At 39.9% G+C, this 24783-nt stretch overlaps 3 protein-coding genes across 5 annotated transcripts; all 3 read left to right on the top strand.

Annotated features, from left to right (window-relative positions):
• The first annotated feature begins 538 nt into the window (after positions 1-538).
• Positions 539-6383, top strand: LOC130553818 (GTPase IMAP family member 4). 2 transcript variants are annotated; one of them, XM_057332983.1, is made up of 3 exons: positions 539-653; positions 743-819; positions 4672-6383. In XM_057332983.1, exons 2-3 carry the CDS (start codon positions 807-809, stop codon positions 5979-5981), a joined length of 1323 nt encoding a protein of 440 aa, XP_057188966.1. In that variant the 5' UTR covers positions 539-653; positions 743-806; the 3' UTR covers positions 5982-6383. The 2 variants fall into 2 exon arrangements, with proteins under 2 accessions (XP_057188966.1, XP_057188965.1); XM_057332982.1 differs by lacking the exon at positions 539-653 and having other exon boundaries at positions 695-819.
• A 456-nt stretch (positions 6384-6839) lies between these two features.
• ncstn (nicastrin) lies at positions 6840-16151 on the top strand. Of its 2 annotated transcripts, none has more exons than XM_057332977.1 (17): positions 6840-6972; positions 8339-8440; positions 8595-8718; positions 9162-9280; positions 9498-9643; positions 9721-9871; positions 9966-10075; positions 10188-10340; positions 10418-10522; positions 11349-11426; positions 11508-11677; positions 11769-11871; positions 12394-12492; positions 14082-14181; positions 14386-14555; positions 15090-15299; positions 15385-16151. In XM_057332977.1, the coding sequence occupies exons 1-17, from the start codon at positions 6903-6905 to the stop codon at positions 15505-15507; spliced, it is 2133 nt and encodes a 710-aa protein (XP_057188960.1). In that variant the 5' UTR covers positions 6840-6902; the 3' UTR covers positions 15508-16151. The 2 variants fall into 2 exon arrangements, with proteins under 2 accessions (XP_057188960.1, XP_057188959.1); XM_057332976.1 differs by having other exon boundaries at positions 6841-6972; positions 9963-10075.
• A 1868-nt stretch (positions 16152-18019) lies between these two features.
• fcer1gl (Fc receptor, IgE, high affinity I, gamma polypeptide like) lies at positions 18020-22130 on the top strand. The gene is made up of 5 exons (XM_057332991.1): positions 18020-18482; positions 18781-18872; positions 20177-20200; positions 20934-20957; positions 21051-22130. Exons 1-5 carry the CDS (start codon positions 18431-18433, stop codon positions 21117-21119), a joined length of 261 nt encoding a protein of 86 aa, XP_057188974.1. The 5' UTR covers positions 18020-18430; the 3' UTR covers positions 21120-22130.
• The last annotated feature ends 2653 nt before the right edge of the window (positions 22131-24783 follow it).

Genomic DNA, 24783 nt, shown 5'->3' with positions numbered 1-24783 from the left:
TTAAAAGGTCAAGATAAAAGAGTCAATTTAAGTTTGTAAGTGTTGAATTTGTACTAAATGATGTAATTGATGTTTAAAAGGGTTGAGAATTGGTTGTTCTTTCATTGAATTTAGATTTATTTTTCCCTGTATGTTTATACACATGTTGTTTTGATTTGTTCAGACAGAATACTGGTAATGTACTGGAAACGCACAAAAATGTGTTTATAACGGCCTTGTTGGATTCACAACATTAGTTTAAATGGGGTGTTAGAAGTTACATGATGTCATTCATGTGTAAAACCTGCTTCTCTAGTCTTAACCAAAATCAGACTTAAGGTACACGAGCAGGAGAAAATAATTAAGTCCGTAATCGTTTTATTATTTTGACAAGAACAACTGAAAATGTACTTTGAAACCCTTTCAAATAAAAACAATATAAGAAACTTATCAAAACAGTTCTAATGCTTGAACTTGAATTCACAAAAGCGTTGGATTTGTTTTGCACTCTATATAACAATTTATTGAATTAAAAATCTATCAAAGCCTGGAGAATGAAGGCGAAACGCTGGAATCATGATTGACAGGACAGGACGATCAGGCTCCTCACCAACTTCATTCCAATGGAAAACTTTAATCATAAAATAATCTCCAGATCATTCAAATCGTATCAAGTTAGTATTTCCAATTCTGTTTGTTTGTTTGCTTTATTTAATTTAGAGTAAGAAATCATGTTTATGACTTCCGGTTTCGTTTCTCTCAGTCCTGCCCTTCTGAAACACTAAACTTCAATTCACCGAAGCGCTCGACCGGACAGACTGGAAAACATGTCAAAGCAAGGTAATCTGAGCATTATTTATTCCTTAAAGGAAAAATATACGTTTATTATTGAATGTAATAATGTGAATGATTCTATTTATATGTAATCTATATATCGCGTACATTCTGTTGGTAATTTAGGGCCGAATTAGTTTCCAATAATGTAAAAACTTCGTTTTAAGATTTTTTTTTAATGAAAACACATTTTGCTCCACGTGACATCGGTTTTTTATTTCTTTCTTAAAGTCTTTGTCACCACACGTTCTCTTCACGCTCCTGCTACAAAACAAATACTCGTGGTTCTAAACTGTTTTAGTGTAGCCTATCCCATAAGAAATAAATGACACATTATCTCTTTAATATCGCAATTATTTCTCCTAGGCATCAACGAGAGAGCAAATGGAAACTTGTCTACACGTTTTCACTGACACACCCACACTTCTGATCTGTAAACTCATTTTCTACACTAAAAGATTACAGATTCTACATAAGATGACGAATGGTTAACGTTACACAACAGCAGTGGACGAGTACACACATCAAAAACCCGTGTAAAACTAGATGATAAAATATTACTCTATTCCTTTTAGTTTGATTTAACTTAAAGTAAAAAGTACTAGATCTTTATTGTACTTAAGTATAAACGTATAACTCGCGATGTTTAGATAGAAATGCACACTGTTGTCATGACGTCAGCACACCATGTGCCAGATACGGGCCCTGTCCCAAATGACACACTCCGGTCTTGTGGACCTCCTCTGAGTCCACACTTGGTGACGTCAGGAAGTGCAGACCTATAGGGCACTAGGCACGAGTCCACAAGGGTACATGGGAGTGCATTTTGGGGCAGACTTGAGGTCATCACACCGGAAAGAGCAAGCGGTGCTTTCTAATCTCTCTCGCGGTACTTTGTTGTCATTCACTGATCAGTCTGCGCAGCGCCGCGTGAAGTCGACCACTTGTTGTCCCACTGTTGTTATTTGGGACTGGAGCTGCCGGTTTTTATTGTTCTGTATTTCATATGTTGATATGCCACCCGAGCATTATACAATAGATACTTAAGTTTGTAATGCATTCATTTGTCATGACGTCATGAATGTATATGCATTAATTTGTATTAATGTGTTCTTAATATGCATATATGTTGTTATTTAATATTTCTCTATAATACAGAATCTGTGTTGCTCAGCTTTACAGAGTCCAGAGACAACTAGATATAAATCTACAACAAAACATGGCTTATTACCTTAAGTGAGAAAATGCACTGCATTAAAAGTTTTTATTCTTGAATAGCTGGCTTAATAGAAAATAAATAAGCAATAATACGAATAAGTAACTAATTTAAAAATTGAATTTTATCAAAACATACATTTAAAAATGTATCATGTTGACGTATATATATATTTTTATCAATAGGGTAAATTACAATATGTAATAGTGCAAAATTGCACAATGCAAATAACCAAAACAAAACAACACATCAGTTATACATCTAAAACATTAAGAATTTTATCCAGTAGCCCAGATGTCTTAACAGCTTTGCTATTGTTGCGTAATAATATTAAAGAATCAACAAATTCTTTATATCTGTGGAAAACAATCTACATTTGGTACAATTGACAAAAATTTTGCTTTATGTATATGGTATTTTCCAAGTAGAATAAGAATTTTAAGAATATTATCTATTTCCAAAGAACCAGTATCACAATCCAAAAACAAGACCATTTTGTCAGTTATATTAATAAACTTATAAAATGTCTTAAAAATCAACAAAGAGATATGTTTACGTATATGTCTGACATCCACGACACTCCTCCCATCCGTTCTGTGATTGAGCGTTCGCAAGGATTCCTGGGTAGGGGACTTCAGTGGAGTCTGCGTCAATGCGGGCTTCGCCGAAGACCTTGTCGAGGGCACAAAGGAGGCGCTCGCGAGCAGACTTCTGAGCGCTAAAAAGACCAATGGGACACCCTACAGACTCGTAGACTTGGCGAGAACGCGCAATTTAAGTCCACGAGACCGCAAGTCCACATGAAGTGCGCCATTTGGGACAGGGCCACGGTCTATCGTGTTTTGAAGCAGCCTGAGCCAAAAGATTTCCCCTTAGATTTAGAGGGATAAAGTGGATACAAATTAGGGCGGGGATTTGAGACCGATTCTTATTTATATGGTTTCAATTCGATACGATTTCGATTCAATATTGATCAGTATTTCATTAAAGTATTCGTTTTGTAGACATGGAATCCACATTTAAATGTAAATGAACAACTTGAAACACGTTTAAGAAATAAAACAGATTTCAAAATTCAACTTGAATAATGGCGCCATCCTCTGGACGAGAGGCGAAATACAGATAATATTCTCTGAGGCACGTGCATTGACCCTCATACGCTCCTCGTTTCCTGTTTACACTGCTGGTATTTGGGGTCAGTATGACAATTGATGAAGTAATTGTAAAAGATAGACACATTTTAATAATACAAATAATATATCATATTTTTTGTTTACTTCTCATCTATACATTAATGTTGGGCGATGTGAAGTACTTTTGTACCTATTTAACATAACATTCCTCAATAATACCATTAGCTTGAAATGTGGAAAAAAAAACACTTAAATGATTATCCAAATTTAATTTGCGTTTTTTCTGGATATTGAGCTAGGTCTTAGGTGTAGAATTCTGCCATCTGCTGATTAGAGATAAACCTAAAAGAATTACAGTAATTGCAGAAATTGTTTTGACCAGCGGAGGGCCATAGAGAGCCATTCATTTCACTGGATGTGGTCAACTGCTCGTATCACAACTTTTGTGATACATTTAGTGAATTTATGTATATATAAATGTTAGAAAAGAGATAAAAAATCAAATTATTTTTGTAGTTTTTGATGCATTTTGAAACGTCAGCTTTGTTACTCGTGCTGCTGAAGATCTCCCTGGCCCCTGTGGAGGTGTGTGTGTGCGTGCGTGTGTGTGTGCGTGCGTGTGTGTGTGCGTGCGTGTGCGTGCGTGTGTGTGTGTGTGTGTGCGTGCGTGCGTGTGTGTGTGTGTGCATGCAGAGATAGTAAACCAGACGTGTGTGTGTGTGTGTGCGTGCGTGTGCGTGTGTGTGCGTGCGTGTGTGTGTGCATGCAGAGATAGTAAACCAGACGTGTGTGTGAGTTTGCATAGTTTTCAAATGTGTGTTTTGACATGTGTATAACAACTTAAACACACTTCCTGTGTCCTCGTAAACTAAATCTAAACAAAACATACTAACTGATTATATTTTAAAAAGAAAACTTTGATGTATGCCGGATTTGTTGATTTTTTTTGCTTTACAAATGAAATTATTTTTATTTTTTCGCATTTCCCATTCATTTTCAATTGGGGTCATATTGACCCCAAATACCAGATTAATGAATTTCTTTTTTACATACCTTCAGAACAACCGAATCAAGCCCAGTTTTTTATGTGAATATAGATACAAAAAGTCACAAAATCTTATTCCACTGAGATGAAGGAAACCATTTTTTTAACTAAGAAAAACGTGATTGGGGTCATATTGACCCCGAGGAGAGGTCGAGGGTTAAGAATCGATTCGGGGATTTCCCGAATCGATACGGTTTCTTTAAATTGAAGATCGATTCATGTTTTACCCAGCTCTAATACACATGAGTATAAGTGATGTCTGGACTCATCGGACTGTAGACTTCAACGTCTGGTGTGAAGTCACTCAACACAATCTGAGACATTGCTGAGATCTCCTTTGAAGCTTGAGAGAAGACATGAGATAACGAGAGGAACTTATTTCTGTCTGGGGAAAGTAAGGTTAATATCAAAAAGATGTGTTGGTTTTCTGTAAGTGTTAATATATTGATATTCTTTCTCATCAGGACCGAGAAGGCCAGCCACTGCTCACCGTTACAGACACAGACAGTGCAAAAACCCAGAAGAGCCCGTTAAGATGGAGACACGTGATGAAAGCCCCTCACAACATGAAGTGCGTCTGGTCCTGCTGGGTAAAACAGGTGCAGGTAAAAGCGCGTCAGGAAACACAATCTTGGGTGTCCGGCGTTTCGATGCTGAAGTGAGCATGGGATCCGTCACCAAAGAATGTAAGAGAGCGCGTGGAACAGTGGAGGGACGAAATCTTCTGCTGGTCGACACACCCGGTCTGTTTGACACAGAGCTCACAACTGAAGAACTTCGAAGTGAACTGATACACTGTCTAAGTTTGTGTTTGCCCGGTCCTCACGCGTTTCTGCTCGTCATACCGATAGAACGTTACACGCAGGAGCAACAGAGGACCGTGGAGATGATTCGCGAGATGTTTCAGAACGACATCACCAATCACACCATCATCGTCTTCTCACACGCAGACGTACTTCAGGAAACCTCCATCGAGGAGTTCATTTCACAACAAAATCCGAAGGTTCAAGAACTGGTGGAAATGTTTGGAAAGCGTTACGTGGCTTTGGACAACAAAGATCCAGAGAAACCAGATCAGGTCTCTCGACTCCTGCAGAGAGTAGATGAGCTGCTCCTTCAGAACGCCAACGTGCCCTTCAGTAATCCCGTGACAGAGGTCGTGCTGAAGGCCCAGAGCATCATCTATGAGAGAAGAACCATGAAGATAAAAGAAGAGGTGCAGAGAGAGGCCGACGATCGCTGGGCTGCGTTGACTGCGGACGTGAGAGGAGACACACAAGACTCGGAGAAGATGAAGAAGCGCGTCCGAGGCAGGATCGAACGCATAGAGACTGATATAAAGAAAGAAGAACAGAATGTGCATCCCATCCCAGAACGACTCACGCGGATGCGAGCATCTCTGGAGATGGAGCAGAAGAACCTCAGAAGACTTGAGATGGAGGAGAGAGAGCGAGAGAAGCGAGAGCAGAATGAAAAGATGAATATAGATCTGTGGATAGCAGAAGAGCAGCAGAGGAGAGCGAGTCAGGACGAGACCAATTCACATTATTACACCAAAATGATTCAGCACCTCAGTCTCCTGATGTTAGGAGTTGGGATCGGGACACTTTCACCTGTGCTCCTGGCCTTCCTCTTCCCTGCCGCTCCAGTTGTAGCAGAAGTCGGGTTGGCCGCACAGATTTTACTCCACATGCTCAGTTTGGTTGGAGAGGGAGCTTTCATTTTACCCGTGGGTTTAAAGATCGCAGCACTGACCCGGTGCACCATTCAATAATAACACACACAATCATTTTCTGCATCATCCTGATCGTATCTTTTCCAGCTGTATGTTGGCACGTCAGAGATGATTGCTGAAAAATCTTATCATTGAAATTATTTCTGGTGGCTTTTTGAGAATTTGTAAAGTCTTCTTCTATTGTCATACATGGCCTATATAACAGTGCTTACTGCAAACAGCATATGTGTTATTCGTGGTTTACAATACACTAGAGGCAGATGGCTAAAAACTAGATGTTGTAGGCTGATATGGATTCACATGAATATATTCACAAACATTCACACAAATGTAGTTATCTTAATAAAAAGAATCATTCACTCTCTGTGTGGGTTAATGAAGTTGATGTGTTTGTATTTGTATGTGAATGAAGCGTGTTTTAATACATGTTTAAAATACTCAAATGGCCTACAAAGCGAAATGTTTAATTACTTGTTTGTTGAATAAACGTTTTAAAATAATCTGATAGCCATAACCATATGGGTCAGTCTTACACGTGCGGTAATACGGCGGTGCCGTCGCTGGGTGTCGCTGTGTTTTCATGTCATTTGAATAGAACAGAACATTATACATACAAGAGTACAACATATAACCATACATGTAAGGGGTAAAACAAATATATGAGAAAATACAATTAATAAAAAGTAAAAATTAGTCTACAGAAATAAACACAGAAGTCATTGTACTTAATAAACAGCTGTTTCGGTTTTTTGCTCCTGAGCTTGAACATTTAGATTTTTATTAAACGTTCAAACTTAGGCATTTTTCCATCCCATTCGACTTTTTTTGGTGTCGCCAAAGCCGCTGAGTAACTCTGGTGTCGCTGTGGCGCGCTGCCGGTGACGAACCTCGCGCGCAGAAGAAGAAAGCGGAAGCGGAAGTAAACACGCACTGCTCTGGTTTAATGTTGGTGATCTTTATATGAGGAAGATGGAGAATTTAAAGTCCATAAACGCGATCAGACTGATAGTTACTGCTTTATTTTACACATGTGAGTATTAATGTCATCGTTTTGTTTTTAAATATGAGTGCGCGTCATTATTGGACGATGAATAATATTCACTTTTTCATTCCTCGCGTATAAATAAAGTAACTTGTTAATAAAAGAGTCCGCGTAATATTTACATTAAAGAAGAATTACGTGATATAACAATACTGAAGAATTATTGCTTAATTGGCGTGTCTTTCTCAGTCGTGTTGTTTTCAGGTGTCCAGAACAGAACAATGCAACTCCGGCGCATTCCGATTATAACGAAAGTAATATAGACCACAAAGCCTTTGAGTTTGTAATATAATCAAGTGTTTGGTGAGTATCAGAGTTCTTTTAAAGGGACACTTCACCCAAAAATGAATATTCTGTCATCATTTCCTCACCTTCGAGACAAATCTGTATAAATGTCTTTGTTCTGATGAACACAGAGAAAGATATTTGGAAGAATGCTCATAACCGGACAGATTTTGACTCCCATAGTAGGAAAAAACACAATGATATTCAAAAGTGCCCCAGAACTGTTTGCTGTCCTACATTCTTCAAAATATCTTCTTTTGTGTTCAACAGAACAAATAAATGATAAAGGGAGTCAATGGGGAGCAAAATCTGTCTGCTTGCAAACATTCTTCCAAATATCTTTCTCGGTTTTCATCAGAACAAAGACATTTATACAGATTTGTCTCGAAGGTGACAGAATATTCATTTTTGAGTGAAGTGTCCCTTTAGCTATAAAGTATGCGTTAAAAACACAAGATTTTGTTTAAATAAATGTTGTTGTCGTCTCTAAAGGTTGTATTGAATAGTCACTAGTCAGTCTTTATCACATTTATTATACTGTTATTTAAATAAATACATAAATACAGGCGGTATTTGTGGAGCTTAAGTGACATTTAGTCATTTAGCAGAAATTAGGGCCACACAATATTGAAGAAAAATGTGATGCCATGTTAAATAATGTGAAATGCAAAATGAGATGCAACAATCCGTACAGCTTGTCAAATCAACTTAAATGATGTTCATGATCAAACGTGTCATTTATCGAGCACGACATGTGTCTCTGCGGTCTACCGAACACTTTGACTATACATAAAGTAATACAATCCTTCATCAAATGCACACCTTTGTGATATTTGAGTGATTTTGGTATCTTGCAAAACTAGTTGAAATGATTCTGTAACGTGAGAATAAATCAAATCAATCTTGCAAGAGACAAACTGGCACATCATCTGGACAACATTATTGATGCAGTTTTCTCAGATGAGACGGATGATCACAGCTCTGGATTCCAGAAGGTGGTGTGCTGAATATATGGGGAATGTTGTGCTGGTTTAGCAGGTGTTGAATGTGTGGTCTGGTGTGTGTGCAGGTGTGAGCAGCAGTTCAGTAGAACAGAAGATTTATGTTGAACTGAACGATACGGTCCCGTGTGTCCGACTGCTGAACGCCACGCATCAGATCGGCTGTCAGTGTAAGTGTCTCTCTCAGCTTTAAATCTGTCAACGGTGGCTTTAGTATTTAAGACCCCTTCACATGTTGACTTTTTGAAGGTGGTTCAGATATGATTTGTCACATTCAGAGCTTTCAGCGACCGATGACCTCTGTGTTGCTTTCGTCTTTCTCAGCGTCTATATCGGGAGACACGGGTGTTCTGCATGTGCTGGAGACGGAATCTGACCTGCACTGGATTCTCAGTACAGGACCACATCCTCCATACATGGTTGTCATGGAAACGGCCTTCTTTAACAGGTACTTTTACACCTGTCTGTCTGTCTCTTTGTATTTGGAATTTGAAAGTTTTACTTCATTAATATAGGAATTTATAGTCTGTTATATTTGACCTGTGCTTCTCTCTCCTTTATCTTAAATGTGTGCTCTCACTGCGTGTGTGTGTGTGTGTGTGTGTGTGTGTGCGCGCGTGTGTACATGTGTGTGTGTGTGTGTGTGTGTCTATGTGTGTTGGTACGTGTGCATATTGTGTGTGTGGAGTGTTTTGTATGTGGGTGTGTGTGTCTTCTGTGTTTTCACCTTTTTCTTGTGTTTACAGGTCCAACTTGAATTGTTTTGCTTATAGTCAATATGTCTCATGTACAGCTGCTTTGTAACAATGACAATTGTAGAAAGAGCTATATAAATAAAGTTGAGTTGAGTTGAGTGTGTCTGTCTGTGTCTATCTGCGTGTCTTCCTGTAGATCTGTCATGCTGAGAATGAAGAACTCATCCAGGGTGGCTGGAGTCGCTGTTATTGTGTCAAAAACAGACCCAGCTGACGGATTCTCACCTCACACGACCTGCCCCAACCAGAACACAGGTCTGTGTGCGTGCGCGCGTGTGTGTGTGTGCATGTGCGCGTGTGTGTGTGTGCGTTATGCTCAGATGGGTAGAATGATTTGACATGTAATGGACTGAACACTTGGTTTAATTCAAGAAAAGAATAGAAACTCACAGTCAGCATAGATGAATGTGAAAACTGTAATAGACATAATGACATGACAGATTAAATTGAGTTGTGTGTGGATGTGTGTCAGGTGTGTATTCGGCGAGATACGGTCCGGCGTATGCAGACTGTAACGTGACGCTGTGGAATCCTCTGGGGAACGGACTGTCATATGAAGACTTTGGTTTTCCTGTGTTTGCTCTGAACGATGAGAATCAGACGGAGGTCATCCGTAAGGTGTGTGTGTCTTCTGTACATTCTTGTGTTTGGAGTGAATTCATAGATCTTCAGGTTTGTGCTTGTGTGTGTTGAAGTGTTACGAGGATCATAACACGCGTGTGAATGGAAGCGCTCCTCAGTATCCGCTGTGTGCCATGCAGCTCTTCTCACACATGCACGCCGTGACCGACACCGTCACCTGCATGAGACGCACCGATCTGCAGAACAGATTCAGCATCAACCCGGGTACACGCACGCACGCACGCACGCACACACAGAGTTTGTGTTGGGTTTATAACTTCATGACTGTCTCATTTTTGTCTCTGTGTCCCGTCAGAAGTTCTGTGCGATCCCTTGAACGATTTTAATGTCTGGACGTCCACCGGACCCCTCAACAACAGCGCCAAGGGTCACATCCAGAACGAGACATTTGTCATCGCTGCAACCAGAGTGAGCAAACCTCTTCATACCCACACACACGACTTACAACGCGGTTATATTCTCCTGGCCCTTTGCTGATATACTTCAGAAGGTGAGGATGTAGTTTTGTGTTTGTCTGTAGCTGGATGGAAGATCGTTTTTCTGGGAAAAGGCTCCAGCGGGCGAGGGGGCCGTGTCTGGAATCGTCACCCTGCTGGCCGCCATTCAAGCTCTCTTTCCTGTCACTCGAGAAACCCCGCCTCCTCGAAGTATCTTCTTCACTTTCTTCCAGGGGGTGAGCGCTCTGTCCTTTCATTCAGCATGTGTTGGGGTTTGTGTGTGTAACCGCGTCTGATCGTCTGTGTCTCGCAGGAGGCTTTCGACTACATCGGCAGCTCCAAGATGGTGTTTGACATGCAGAGAAATGAGTTTGTTATGGACTTGAATAACGTGCACTCCATGCTGGAGATCGGCCAGGTGTGTGATCGCGCACGCACGCATGAACAGTGTTGTAATGTAACAAAGTGAAAATACTTACGTACGGTACTTTAGTCTTTTTTGGTAGTATGCGTACTTTACTCGAGTCTTTATATTTCTGCAGACTTTTACTTTTACTCCACACATTTCCTGAACAAAATGTAAACTTTTACTCTGATACATTTCCCCTAAGCATGCTAGTTACTACAAAATAAAAGCATATAGAAACAGAAGTGAAATAGATAAGTGGGTGATCCGGTCACCATGACGATGCTGAACTAATCATTGGTTAAAGCTAATGTGCAAGTGCAAAAAGGTGCTCTCGGCGATTCATTTCAACGCAAGGTTTTAATGTGCTGCTGCTTTTAAAGATAAACAGCCATTCTTTCAGTTTCAATGAAGATCAATGACTGCGTTGTTACTGTGAGGGAAATGAGAGGAAAGACAGACGTAAGGGCCGGACAGATCTGTTGTGATTTTGTTCTCTTAGAGGGATCATATTGGGGTGGGAGGAACTCTATCCTGTTATAAAGTCAAGCTATAAACATGTGTGACTTTTACTCAAGTCATATTCTAAAAGGTCACTTTCACTTCTACCAAAGTCATTGGCTAGCGAGATATTTGTACTTTTACTCAAGTATTACTTTAGGTGCTTTATACATCACTGCACATGAACACACACACACACACACACACACACACACACATGAACACTCGTAATACAAGAGGCCACAGCACTCAATAGACGGCAGAATAAAAAATAAAAAGCAGCTTTCTCAAATACTTTTTATCACATGTATCTGAACTGACTCCTGTCTGTTTGTAGGTGGGGCTGCGCAGTGGGCGGGACCTGTGGATGCACTCTGACCCTGTATCCCGTGGCAACGGCAGTGTGGGTGATGAGGTGTGTGAACAGAAGACAGACTGTGTGTTTCTTTGTCAATGAACATCTCATCCAGCATCTCTCTCTCTCTCTCTCGCTCAGGTGTCGGTTCTAGTGGAAAGCATGAAGTCTGTCGGCGCTGATCTGAATCTCTCATTGGCTGAGCCGAGTGTCTCTCAAGCGTTACCGCCGTCCTCATTCCAGCGCTTCCTGCGTGCCAAACAGATCCCAGGACTCGTGCTGACAGACCACCAATCAGCTTTCAACAACAGGTGTGACATCACGCATGAAATAAGTGTAAATATGTAGTTGGTTTGTCTTGTTCACTCATCAGACGAGCTCACGTCCGGCGTCTGTCAACAGATACTACGAGAGTTTATACGACAGCGCTGTAAATCTGAATGTGACGTATCCGTCCGGTCTGAGTCCAGACAAGCAGATGCAGTATGAGACCGACACAGCCAAGGTACCACAACACGTCTGTTGCCATAGTGACCGTGTGTCCGTTTTGTCCTTTAAACATCATTCTGATTTCCTTTTGACTGGCATGTGGTGAACCGTAGCTTATTTTCGCATTACGTGGCGTGCAGAAGGTTTGATTCGGGCTGGCAGGTTTTTATGAATAATTGCCTTGCGAGGAACAATCTCGATCGATCTCAACTTCAAGATACGATGCGCATCACGATACCATACGTAACACGACACGGGAGAAGTGTTAGGAAATATTTGAGGCGTGTAATTGGCTCATTTCAAAAGTGCAGCGGAATCGATATGGAGGCCGTTGTATGGGGAGCTCATGACGGTTTTGAACACAGCCCTGTTTCAAACCGTAGCGAGACACCTACAATAACAGAGTTATTCTGCCTTCTGTCAGACATCACATTTAAGTGTCTTCTGAGTATTAAGTCAATCCCAGAATGCATTGCTATGAGGTCAGTTGTGTTGATTTCACTCGGTAATGTTTGTTTTCTCTCGTTCGCTCTTACAGTCTCTCGCTGAAGTGGCCACGCTAGTCGCTCGCTCGCTTTACTTGCAGGCCGGAGGAGAACAGAGAGAGTTGCGCAACATCACCGCCGACCCCAAGACTGTGAGTCACATGACACACACACACACACACTCGCATGACTTACTGTGTTCAACTAAACTAACTTGACTTTCTCTCGTACGCTCTTCTCTCTCTCAATTTCAATTCAATGTAAGGGTGCTTTATTGGCTGCGTACAAATAGTGCAAATATGTAACAAACGAAAAGAAAGATAATTATAGTAATAAAATAAAGTGTGATGTATGTAGTGCAACTTAAAGTGGTGTATAATGTATGTAAATATATAAAAACAGAAACAGAGTACAGTTTAAACAAAGATTATATACACTCACCTAAAGGATTATTAGGAACACCTGTTCAATTTCTCATTAATGCAATTATCTAATCAACCAATCACATGGCAGTTGCTTCAATGCATTTAGGGGTGTGGTCCTGGTCAAGACAATCTCCTGAACTCCAAACTGAATGTCAGAATGGGAAAGAAAGGTGATTTAAGCAATTTTGAGCGTGGCATGGTTGTTGGTGCCAGACGGGCCGGTCTGAGTATTTCACAATCTGCTCAGTTACTGGGATTTTCACGCACAACCATTTCTAGGGTTTACAAAGAATGGTGTGAAAAGGGAAAAACATCCAGTATGCGGCAGTCCTGTGGGCGAAAATGCCTTGTTGATGCTAGAGGTCAGAGGAGAATGGGCCGACTGATTCAAGCTGATAGAAGAGCAACTTTGACTGAAATAACCACTCGTTACAACCGAGGTATGCAGCAAAGCATTTGTGAAGCCACAACACGCACAACCTTGAGGCAGATGGGCTACAACAGCAGAAGACCCCACCGGGTACCACTCATCTCCACTACAAATAGGAAAAAGAGGCTACAATTTGCACGAGCTCACCAAAATTGGACAGTTGAAGACTGGAAAAATGTTGCCTGGTCTGATGAGTCTCGATTTCTGTTGAGACATTCAAATGGTAGAGTCAGAATTTGGCGTAAACAGAATGAGAACATGGATCCATCATGCCTTGTTACCACTGTGCAGGCTGGTGGTGGTGGTGTAATGGTGTGGGGGATGTTTTCTTGGCACACTTTAGGCCCCTTAGTGCCAATTGGGCATCGTTTAAATGCCACGGCCTACCTGAGCATTGTTTCTGACCATGTCCATCCCTTTATGACCACCATGTACCCATCCTCTAATGGTTACTTCCAGCAGGATAATGCACCATGTCACAAAGCTCGAATCATTTCAAATTGGTTTCTTGAACATGACAATGAGTTCACTGTACTAGAATGGCCCCCACAGTCACCAGATCTCAACCCGATAGAACATCTTTGGGATGTGGTGGAACGGGAGCTTCGTGCCCTGGATGTGCATCCCACAAATCTCCATCAACTGCAAGATGCTATCCTATCAATATGGGCCAACATTTCTAAAGAATGCTTTCAGCACCTTGTTGAATCAATGCCACGTAGAATTAAGGCAGTTCTGAAGGCGAAAGGGGGTCAAACACCGTATTAGTATGGTGTTCCTAATAATCCTTTAGGTGAGTGTACATTTAAGAAGCAGAATAAAGGGCTATAATAATATATCGTTGTGTAGATGTATCGGAAGCATCAGGTTGTTTTCTCTCTCTCAGGTTGCTCAGTTGCTGTATGGTTTTCTGGTTCAGAAGAATAACAGCTGGTTCAGGTCTTTGCTGCCTCCAGAAGTCACGAAGAAGGACAGTTCACTGTTAAGTGAGTGTCTCGAAAGCTCAGCTCATTACGCTGCAGTGGTTTTGAATGAAGAAAACACTTTCATCCACTTGTGTTTACACACATCTACATCACATTAGTTTAGATCTGTGTGACTAAACTTCAGAAGAGCCGTTTCCGCCTTTAATCACAGACGCTGGATCACTGATGTGTGCTTGATCAAAACTCCTCTTGTGTTGTGTGAAGGTTCTGGTCCTCCTCAGTTCTACATCGGTCTGGGTCCGAGGGTCCACGGGCCGGTTCACAGCGTGACGCGCTTCGTGCAGTATATTCTGGCAAACCTGACGGGAACCGTGACAAACCTGACAGAGACGCAGTGTCAGAACCCCAGCGACATCAGCACCGAGAACAAAGATGTGAGAAAAACATCTGATCATTCATTTCGCTCTGACATGCATTGCACAACGGCAAAATCATATATGATTAAATCTTCATGTACTACAAAAATCTTAACGATTAATTCGCTAGTTGCACAAGATGGCGCCGGTGAGCATTTGGGACGCCAGAGTCGGCAGAGCAACACCCGTATTTGCCGGCCCAAAATCTTCCTTTTCCCATACAGGGTTATCCGACAGGCCTGCCGACTCTGGTGTCCCAAAAGCTCACCGGCGCCATCTTGTGCAACTAGACAAGATGACACTTCCTGTCACTTTATTTTCCACAAACCATTTTATTGCCACATGAGTCAACTCTTAAAGATGAAATATTTGACATTTGTAACAAATATATGTAGCGCTGGTCAAGATGACTCGCAGAACTCAGAATAACAAAATTCAGAATGACACGACCAATCAGAATGAAGCGTTCCGATCGAAGATGTCGTCTGATGTAGACCGAGAGCTAGATATTTCCCAGAACGCCTTGCACTCACGTTAAATGTGTTGTTTCAGTTGTACTCGTACTTCTGGGTGTCGGGTCCACTCTCGGTCAACAGCAGCAGGGATCCGTTCTGTGTGCGAGCGTCCGTGCGTCTGTCTAAAGCCATCTCTCCCGCCTTCGAGCTGCTGGAGTACGGCTCGAGAGATTACTCCACATGGACGGAGTCTCGCTGGAAGAGCATCAGAGCTCGAATCTTCCTGGTGGCCAGCCGAGAGCTCGAGGTAAAACATAACCTTTACCACGCTAAGAACACGCATCACGTGTGCTTTATTGTGACGTGTTGTTATCTCTGTTGATTCCTGACAGATGTTAACTCTGGGGGTGGGCGTGGCCGTCTTGCTCTTGTCTCTGTTGGTGACGTACTTCATCAGCTCGAAGGCGGAGCTTCTGTTTAGCGCTCCGCGGGATGCGCCCGCGACGACCTACTGAAGCCGACCAAAGTGATCCATTCCCCTTTAACGGAGAAAGACTCGTGCACTGGAGCTACACAAACACTCTTGACTTCAACAGTAATTTATTCGAAGCTCGCAGATCAAACAAGCGCAAAACCACGTAAGGGGTCTTATTGGTTTGAACTGGTCTGGTCTGAATCGGTCTGGTCTGTTGTTCATATTCTTTTGTTATGGTTTTTATAATTACAGATGACTTCTGACTATAACATGGGTGTCGCACAAACCTAAAGAGTTGATTTTAAGTGTTTAAACCTTGTTTCAGAGTAATGTGACGACTGTGTGCGCGTGCGTGCGTTAACCTGTGTGCTGAATGTGCAATAGTTTTGTGAGTCCGATGTTGATATTTTAGTTTGGCAATATAATCCGGTCGGTTCAGTCCTGATCTGACCGAGCCGTCTGGCAGTAAAACACTGACCTTCATTTCTCGTCAGTTTTCCAGTCGAGAGTTTTGGAGCTTTAAAAACCGAATGATAAATCATACGCAACATCTGTTTGTTGACGCGAGATGAATGAATGAAAATCGTTTTTGATCAATGATGTCATTTTTTTCTGAGAATTTGATGCCTTGAGAAACTGAATAAACGTGACTTTTTTTCCAAAGGTTTATTCTGTTTTTTATGAAAAAATGTTATGCGGTTAAAGCCGTGTCACTGTCTCGCCACAAAGTCGAGAGAAAATCTAAAGTTTTAAAGCCATCCAGAGGTTGTTTGTAAAATATTATTTTATGATCATTTCATGTAACTTTACCCAAATTCACTACTTTTAGGAACTTTTATTTGTAGTACAGTAACAACATCAAACTGAGCAGAATTTAATATATGACCGTTTTAAATCGGCATTAAATCAAATTAGAACAATAAGTAATGATGTTACGTATTTGCATAACGGTGTATTTGTATGTATGAGGATTTATAAGGAATGCAACAGTTTTATACATGACGCCCCGTCACACGCATCTGTTGCATTACACACAGTAATATGAAGGAAAATGTGCTTAATCAAATATTTCAGTCAGTCTTCGTTTTTATTTAAAAATAAAACTATTCGATGATCTCAAAGCTTTAAAATAACTAAAGAAACATTTTAGACCTCCCTTGCAAAATAAATATACTTTAAATTAATTTGATCAAGTTCAATAAAGTATAGCAAGGATACTTTATGTAGTGCTAATACCGATGTACTAGTGTAATACTTGTAAGTGTATAATTTCAATACTGCTTTGAGACAACATTTTTGAGATGCACCCATTAAATTTTCTTGGCGATCCTGGTTTCCGATTTGATTGTAAGTGAAACCTGCCGATTCCAATTTTTATCCACAAACTGCAATTGACAGTATAGATAAAACCATATTTACTTTTCTTCAATCCACAATTTTTTATAATAACAAAGAAGATCGGCTTGGAATCGGCAAGAGACGTGAGACTGACCGAAGTTCGACTCCCCTACTTCTGATTGGTTCATTCGCTTAGGATGCTGCTTTGTGATTGGTCCCTATCTCTAAATCCCGCCCCCACACCTAACCCTAACCTTCGTAGGGGAAAACGTATGAAGGTATTCATAGGTATCATGAAGGTATCACAAAAATACCTTCATAAAACGGGGGAGTCGTAATCTCACGGGGAGTCAGATTTTGATACAACATCGGTCACTGGTCCCTGCCGATAATGCGAAAAACCGGCCGATTCTGGACTCTGACTTCATAAAGTGTACCTTTAAGTGTAACTGTAGTAAACTTTAAGTACACAGTTAATTTAATTGAATAGGCTACTCAGAAGAGTAAACACAACTACAAGTCAAGTTTAGATTACGTCATTATACTTTATAGAGTTGAAGTTGATCTCCATCAAAAGACTGAGAACAAGTGTTGACCAAATATACTTTTCTGTAAGTTAAGTGTCGTTTCAAGTGTGTTTCTTAAAAACTAAGTAAACTGTAAGTACTGCGCGCGTCTGTCTGTCTGTGCGTGTGTGTGTGTGTGTGCGCGCGCGCGTGTCGTCTGTAACACACTGACTAGTGCTTCTGTTTTAGTTTAGCAGAAGCAAATGAGTCAAGGTTTCGTCTGTAATGTAAGCCCGCAGTCAGTAATATATCTGACATTACATCTGAAGGAAATCTAAACCCGTCACCCAGAGAGGGCTCGAAATAATGAAGGAAGTTGGTGACATGAAACACACAAATGAACAGAGCCAGTTATTTATGACCTTTTATTGCGTTCGTTTGTTATAATTAAACGGACAGACTGATGACTTCCAGCGAGAATCATGAGATAAACCCTGAATCTTCTACATTCAGTACAGCCCGGGAGGATTATCGTGTTTTTTGAGGGGGTCATTTATATATATATATATATTTAATTCAGGTCTACCACAGTACCACTCACATTTCCTATGAAAAGTGCAGTTACCTAGCAACCACTCAAGAGTACCCTAGTAACCGCACAGTGTAGCTGATGGAGTTGTGGTCAAACGCGAAAGGGAAATGAAACGTCTTTTGTCATTTACTGACCGTCATACTGACTTTCTTTCTTTAGTATTGAGGTGAAATGTTGTGTATTTGTCTTTTAAAAGGCGAATATTATTCGCATCTTTTTAGATTTTGCGACCGGTGGTCAAACAGACAAACATCCTCAACGTTCCTCAAGTAAAAGTGCAGGTTTGTTTGGTCTGAATTGTGTTGTGTTCTGGTGTGAAACAGGAAGAGGCCGGCGTCTGGTTTGTGCTGGGTAAGAGATTAAAAATGGATGCTGGTACGAGACAAGTGCGAAACGAGTCGAGTTTGGGTGTTGCTGAACGGACAGTTTGTGTTTCCTGATTAATGAGAGTTGTGTCACTCCTTCCAGACATCGCTCATCTCTCTCCCTCTCTCTCTCTTTAAACACTTTGGACTTTTAAAGGAGAAATGCACCTGCTGGGAATGGGTTTGGTTCTTCTGTTGAAAACTGGAAGTGTTGGTAAGATTATTGCCATATTAACATTTATCAAAATCAACCATCTGAGAAATCAGGCTTATAGTCTTAAGATTTTGTGGATAAAGTACACATTTTTATTTATACAAAGCCAAAGAAAACGAACAAGACGTAACAAAACAAAGTTCACTTGATAAATGTGGTTAAGTAGGAACGTTTTCTACTTATTTTTCATCTACTTTTACGCTGAAATTTTTTTTGTTTTTAATATGAATCACGAGTTAAGCACTTGTGTTGTTCGAAAGGTTTTGTGTAAAATGTTTTATTGTTGTTTTTGTGTTAGCCGCACAACAGGACAGTGGATTGTGTTATATTCTGGACGGGATTCTGATCCTCTATGGCATCGTGTTAACAGTTCTTTACTGCAGATTAAGGGTAAGACTTCATGTCTATAATATGATATTATATTTATTTACAGCTCTTGAATACGAATATGTTTTTACTTCATTTAACCTAATTATTAATATTTAATATCTAATTAATTATATTATAATTGTATTTTTTATTTGATAAGAAATTCATAAATAGCTGACTTTATTTTTTACAAATAGGATATACAGAACCGAAATGAAGGCAATCATATTAGTTCTATTAAATCAGTTATTCGTTTTTACCCCGCCTTTAAGCCAGGAGGACTATGCCTTTGACTAGGATATTTAAGTCTCTTTTAGAAAAACAAAATACTGTGGTCATATTCAGATAAAACAAGGGCACTGATATGTTTCAAGAAGTTATTTTCAGTTTCAAACATTCATTTTCGTTTGTGACTAGCCCTAAACCAAGTATTTATGTTGTACTAGCACTAGTATACTTGTGTACTGCTTGGGGCTAAACTGTCTCTTTTTCATTTATAATAGTATACTTTGAAGTAGGACTGTCAAACAATTAATCACGATTAATCGCATCCAGAATAAAGTTTTGTGTTTACATAATTTATGTCTTTGTACGGAGCCCTTTAGGGACATGGGGTGGAAAAAGTGTGAAAGGGAAACTATTTTTCTCTTCCCTCTCATTTTTTCCACCACCATGTCCCTAAAGGGCTCCGTATCTTTGTACTATGCACATTCATTTTGTATTTCTAAAAACATACACATACATGTAGGCCTATTTAGGAAATATTTGGATATAATTATCAATCATTTAAATAAACGTTTACTGATTTTGATATTTTTCTTAAATCTATGCATGTATGTGTGTGCGCTTATGAAACAAATTTAATGTGCACGGTACACAGACATGTATTATGTAAAGACAAACTTTTATTCTGGATGCCATAATCACAATGATAATGAATAAATGTGTTTCTTATGTGAAAAGGTGAGTTTGAGGAGCTGTATACAGGGGTCCAAGTGTCTGAGATCAACAGCGAGACATGCTTCTGGTCAAACGCTTGCGTTTGTTTATTGTTTCTTCACTAACAGCAGCTCTGGATCTGACAGAATCTTTAAAAGCGTTTGATTAGCGACCTAAAATAAATGACATTCAACTAATAAATGATGGCGTAACTTAAATAAAAAAACATTCCAGGATTCTAATGAAGCGTGACACTCTGGACTGTCACAGTATGTTGAGAATCTAAAGAGAAAAACAACACAATGTCATGATTTTTGTTAAGCTGAAGAGACACAGAATGAAAACTTGGTCATTATTTTTCATTGTTCTCTTTCATTTATTGACAGATGCGGCCGGCTATAAATCCAGAGGTGAGTTTGTGTTGCACTGTCTGTGTGTGTGTGTGTGTGTGTGTGTGTGTGTGTGTACTTTGAGTTTGAGTTGTAGACCAGCGGTGTGAGGACAAGGAGAGTAAAGTGAGGTCATCACTTCCAGAGCCCCCTTTAAAGGGCTGTTTGAGGGTGAAGACTTGGTTTTAGGGTTCAGGTTATAATCAGGGTTAGGGTCAGGGTTAGGGTCAGGGTTAGGGTCAGGGTTAGGGTCAGGCATGTGCTTCTGATGGTTAGGGTGACGGGCTAGACACTGCATTGCGTCAATGTATGTCCTCACAAATATAGCTGCGCAAACATGCATGTGTGTGTGTGTGCGCATGTGTGTGTGCGTGTGTGCGCGTTCTTCCTGTGTCACAGTTGTGGTTTTTCTGCTTTGACGGACCACAGAGCGCTAATAAAACACACATCTCACATCATTTTGATCTTAAACTGTTGAAATGTTGTTGCGCGCGTGTCATTTATTTGACATGAAGAATGCACCAGACGCTTTCGATGCAAAACATTTGACAAACAAAATGTAGATTTGACACTTCGTGTTTATCAGATCCAATTTTAGAGACAGACTGAATAATAAAAACAAACTCAGAAGTAGTGAAAGAGGAATTGGTTTGTGTGATGAATGTGGAAGAGTCTTGAGCAACTGACTTCTCAGAAATGTTGCCTTGCCTGTTTCTGTGTCTTTTAATGGTCTCTGTCCATTTTGTCTTTTCAGAAGCAAGACGGAGGAATCTATGCGGTATTCTCTTGTTTAATATCCTTCAAATCATCAGATCGATGAATTACTGCCGTGATAATGAAGCTCGTGTGCTTTTATGTCTGCTCCTTTCAGGGTTTGGGGCGTCAAGATCCGGACCATTATGAAACTCTGCCTGGAATGAAGAAAAAACCCAATGCCTAACACAAACAACCATCTGTCCTCTCAAACTCTTCTCTTATTCTGAGAATTACACTCACATTCTGCTTTAAATGATTTGGAATATGTTTATATAAAGCAAACAATATGAGTAATAGCCAAGTTTGTAGAGCTCTAACCGTCTGCTAGACAAATATCTCACACACTCTTAAAATTAAACTTCTAAAGTGAGTTCTTCACAGTGATGCCATAGAAAAACCATTATAAATATTCTTTTAAAGATTATCTTACATTTTTATAGTCTGTAGAACCTTTTCAATACAAAGAAGGCTTTGTGCAATGGGCTAGTCTGCAGACTCATTTCCGGTCGTGTAACATATTGAGTTGTTTTGGCCTAACGAAGATCTGTCGTATGGCTTATATATTACTTTATTCTTTTTTTTCTAAAAAAACACCCATATTTGCCAGCCAAAAATCCTCCCTTTCACATACACTGTCGCCATCTTGTGGAACGACCGGAAATGACTGCCGATTCTGGCGTCCCAAAAGCTCACCGGCGCCATCTTGTGCAACGAGCGAATAGAGGGTATGCATTGACGTCACTTTCCCACGTGAACATGCCGGGCCACGCCCTGGGACACGCTCCCCTGGGTGGCAAAACAGTCAGCAAAATGGCTGAGGAGAACAGGAGAAACAAAGAAACCGGGACTAAAACACTCAATTATTTACTGAAATTACAATCAGCTGGACTCGACGGTGATCCTTTCCACTTCCCTGACAAGGAATCAGGTGTTCCTGGATTTTGAAATGTTGCGCGGAATTGCGTTTCCGGATATTGTAATAGTGTTTTGCCACCCACGGGGGCGCGCTCACGTGGTAAAGTGACGACACGTCCATACCCTCTATAGAAGAGTACTGGATGTTAAATGTTTCGTATGGAGCCATGCAGCCTGACAAAGAATCTTTATTTTTAAGAGTGTCCGTGTTTAAATCTTTTTATAGAGGAATGTTTTGCTTGTGGTAAAAACTTTCAATAAACTAAAGGAAATAACTAAACCAGGAGTTCTCAACTTTTTTGCAACTCATTTATAAATTATTGTAAGAATCAGAGACCTAGCTGTCACTTATAGAAAAATGACTGTTATAGCTACATTTTTTGTCAGTTCTATCCCAATCGCTATGTCGATCTTTTCAAAGATGAAAATGATTTGTTTACATTTAGTCATTTGGGAGACGCTTTTATCCAAAGCAACTTACCAATGAGGTAAACAATGGAAGCAATTGGAACAACATAAGGACAACAAAAAGCATACGTGCAAAAAAACTGGTCAGTGTTGGGAGTAATGCGTTACAAAAGTAATGCGTTACAGAAACGTATTACTTTTTGCTGTAACGCAGTATTGTAAGGCATTATCAATTTTCAGTAATATTTTACTCGGTACGATTCTGTAGTTATTTTAGTGAAAGTAACTCAAAAGTAATACAGGAGTCATGTAATGTATTACAATTCTGAGACAGTAATATTGCAAGGTAAGGGATTACTTTTAAATAACAGTAACAAGTAATCTGTAATGTATTACAGTTTGGAAGTAACTTGCACAACACTGAAACTGGTCTCACAAAGCCTACCACAGTATACAAAGCTAAGTTTTCTTTATAGAAAGAGTAGAAAAGAGATAGAAGTCAGAACTGATGGCTCAGGTGCTGACGGAAGAGATGTGTTTTCAGACGATTTCAGCCATCAGAGATGGCCACAGAATCTGCTGATCTTGTAGCAGCGGGCAGATCATTCCACAAATGTGGAACCGATCCAGAGACGGTGCTTTTAAACAATTTCTTAAGAATCAAGCATCTGATATATGAATACATGTAAATGTATCGTGAACTAACAAACGCCATGTGCACTAAAGCTGAAATATGATTGTGTTTTTCAGGAATGTTGTTTGTCAGGGTCCAGGGAGTCATCTGACCTCTACGCTAACGGTTTGACATTTCACCTGAATTATGGGATTCCTTTTGTGCCAATAAGAATGAACGCAAACTTTTAAAAAACGAACAAAAATATACAATGAGAAAGAAAAAAAACACTTTGATAATGAAAACAATAAACTCAGTTGCAAGAATGTGACATGATTTCTTAACAATTTTCTAAGTTTCGTTTTTGCAAATAATAGTTTTGAATTCGCTGCTAGATTTTTTATTTGCGCTTTCCGAGTTTTCGTTTACGCTTCGCAATTTTTCGTTCGCCTTTCTGGCACAAATCTCACGTGTGGGCGGGATTTATGGCCACTTTACTCTCGTTGGTTAGTGAGATTTGGATTGACAGCTCCCTGACCAGGAAGTCGAAACTGAAGACAGTGCAGCGGATTAAGAGAGCAATCTGCTTGCGGTTTTCTGTATTGTATTGTTTTAGTGTTTGTACTTAAATTACTTTCTTATTTTGTTAGTATATTAGCAGGGTTGCCAACTTTCACGCACTTAAAAGTAGGACACGCTTCCAGGCTCTATCACGCCGTAACAACAAGCCAACGTCGACTAAAGACAGGATAGATAACGTTAGCCATATTCACATGCAACTTTACGTGTGTTTAGAGGCCGTCAAGACAGCAGTCTATAATTTATAATTTATCAATGATATCAGGAAAACGAGATGCCTAGTGAGTTTTGAGGAGATATACAATAAAGTGTTATGCTTCCAGTTCATATTTCTAATTTATACATTATAATCGTGGTGGCATTTTATGTATTGTTTCTATCTTTAAATGTTTGTTTATAGTTTAAGAAGTCTCTCTTCTGCTTTTCTTTAACCTGTTTTATGTAGGTGTGTAAATACATAATGAAATTGATGTTTGCAAGAGGCAGACTAAATGAATAAAACATTCTAAAGGCCTCTAATTATGTCACCTTATGAATTTGTTTTGTTGTAGCGTTTAAAAAACATAAATGTCATTTGAATGTATTGGTAGTGTTTTATGAGGTGTACTTTCTGTGAATGTAAAGAAAGGGGTATAATACTGTACATTCAACATTAGTTTAAAAAGAAAGATACAGTACTTGACTTATAAGTGGACTTAATTCTTTAAAAGGAGACTGTATGCAAGAGCGACATCGTCATCCTCCTCCTCAGCTGGACACAAGTCCCCCTCAGGTACATTTATGTAACCGAGATAATAAAATCGCTAAAAGTTTTAATCTCTGTACAGTAACTATGCAGCAATGTTTTCATTTAGCACGTTAATTTCTCACAACCCAATAATCTGTAACATGTCTTTATTGGATGTTATAATGCAAGTTGTTCGTTCCTTTTTAAGAAAATAATCTTACAGTCCATAAAATAATACCTGACAGAAAGTATAAAGCACACAATGAACGAGCTAAGTAAAGACAGAATTGCTACTGTACAGGAATACAACTTTTAGCGATTTTCTTTATTATCTGAATTACATTCATTTACCTGAGGATGAGGAGGACGCTTGGATCCACACCGCGCATGATTTACCAACTTCAAATACCAATTACTAATATACTAACTAAATAAGAAAGTAGTTTTAAGTACAAACAATAAAGATAACAGCATGCAGATCGTTCTCTAAGATTCGTTGCACTGTACTGTCTTCAGTATCGACTTCCTTGTCAGGGAGCTGTCAATCAAAAACTCACTAGCCAATCAGCGTAAAGCGGCCATAAGTCCTGCCTACACGTGAGATTT

This window comes from Triplophysa rosa, linkage group LG5, assembly GCF_024868665.1.
Source record: "Triplophysa rosa linkage group LG5, Trosa_1v2, whole genome shotgun sequence".
Taxonomy (NCBI): domain Eukaryota; kingdom Metazoa; phylum Chordata; class Actinopteri; order Cypriniformes; family Nemacheilidae; genus Triplophysa; species Triplophysa rosa.
This window is presented reverse-complemented; position numbering and strand designations above follow the sequence as displayed.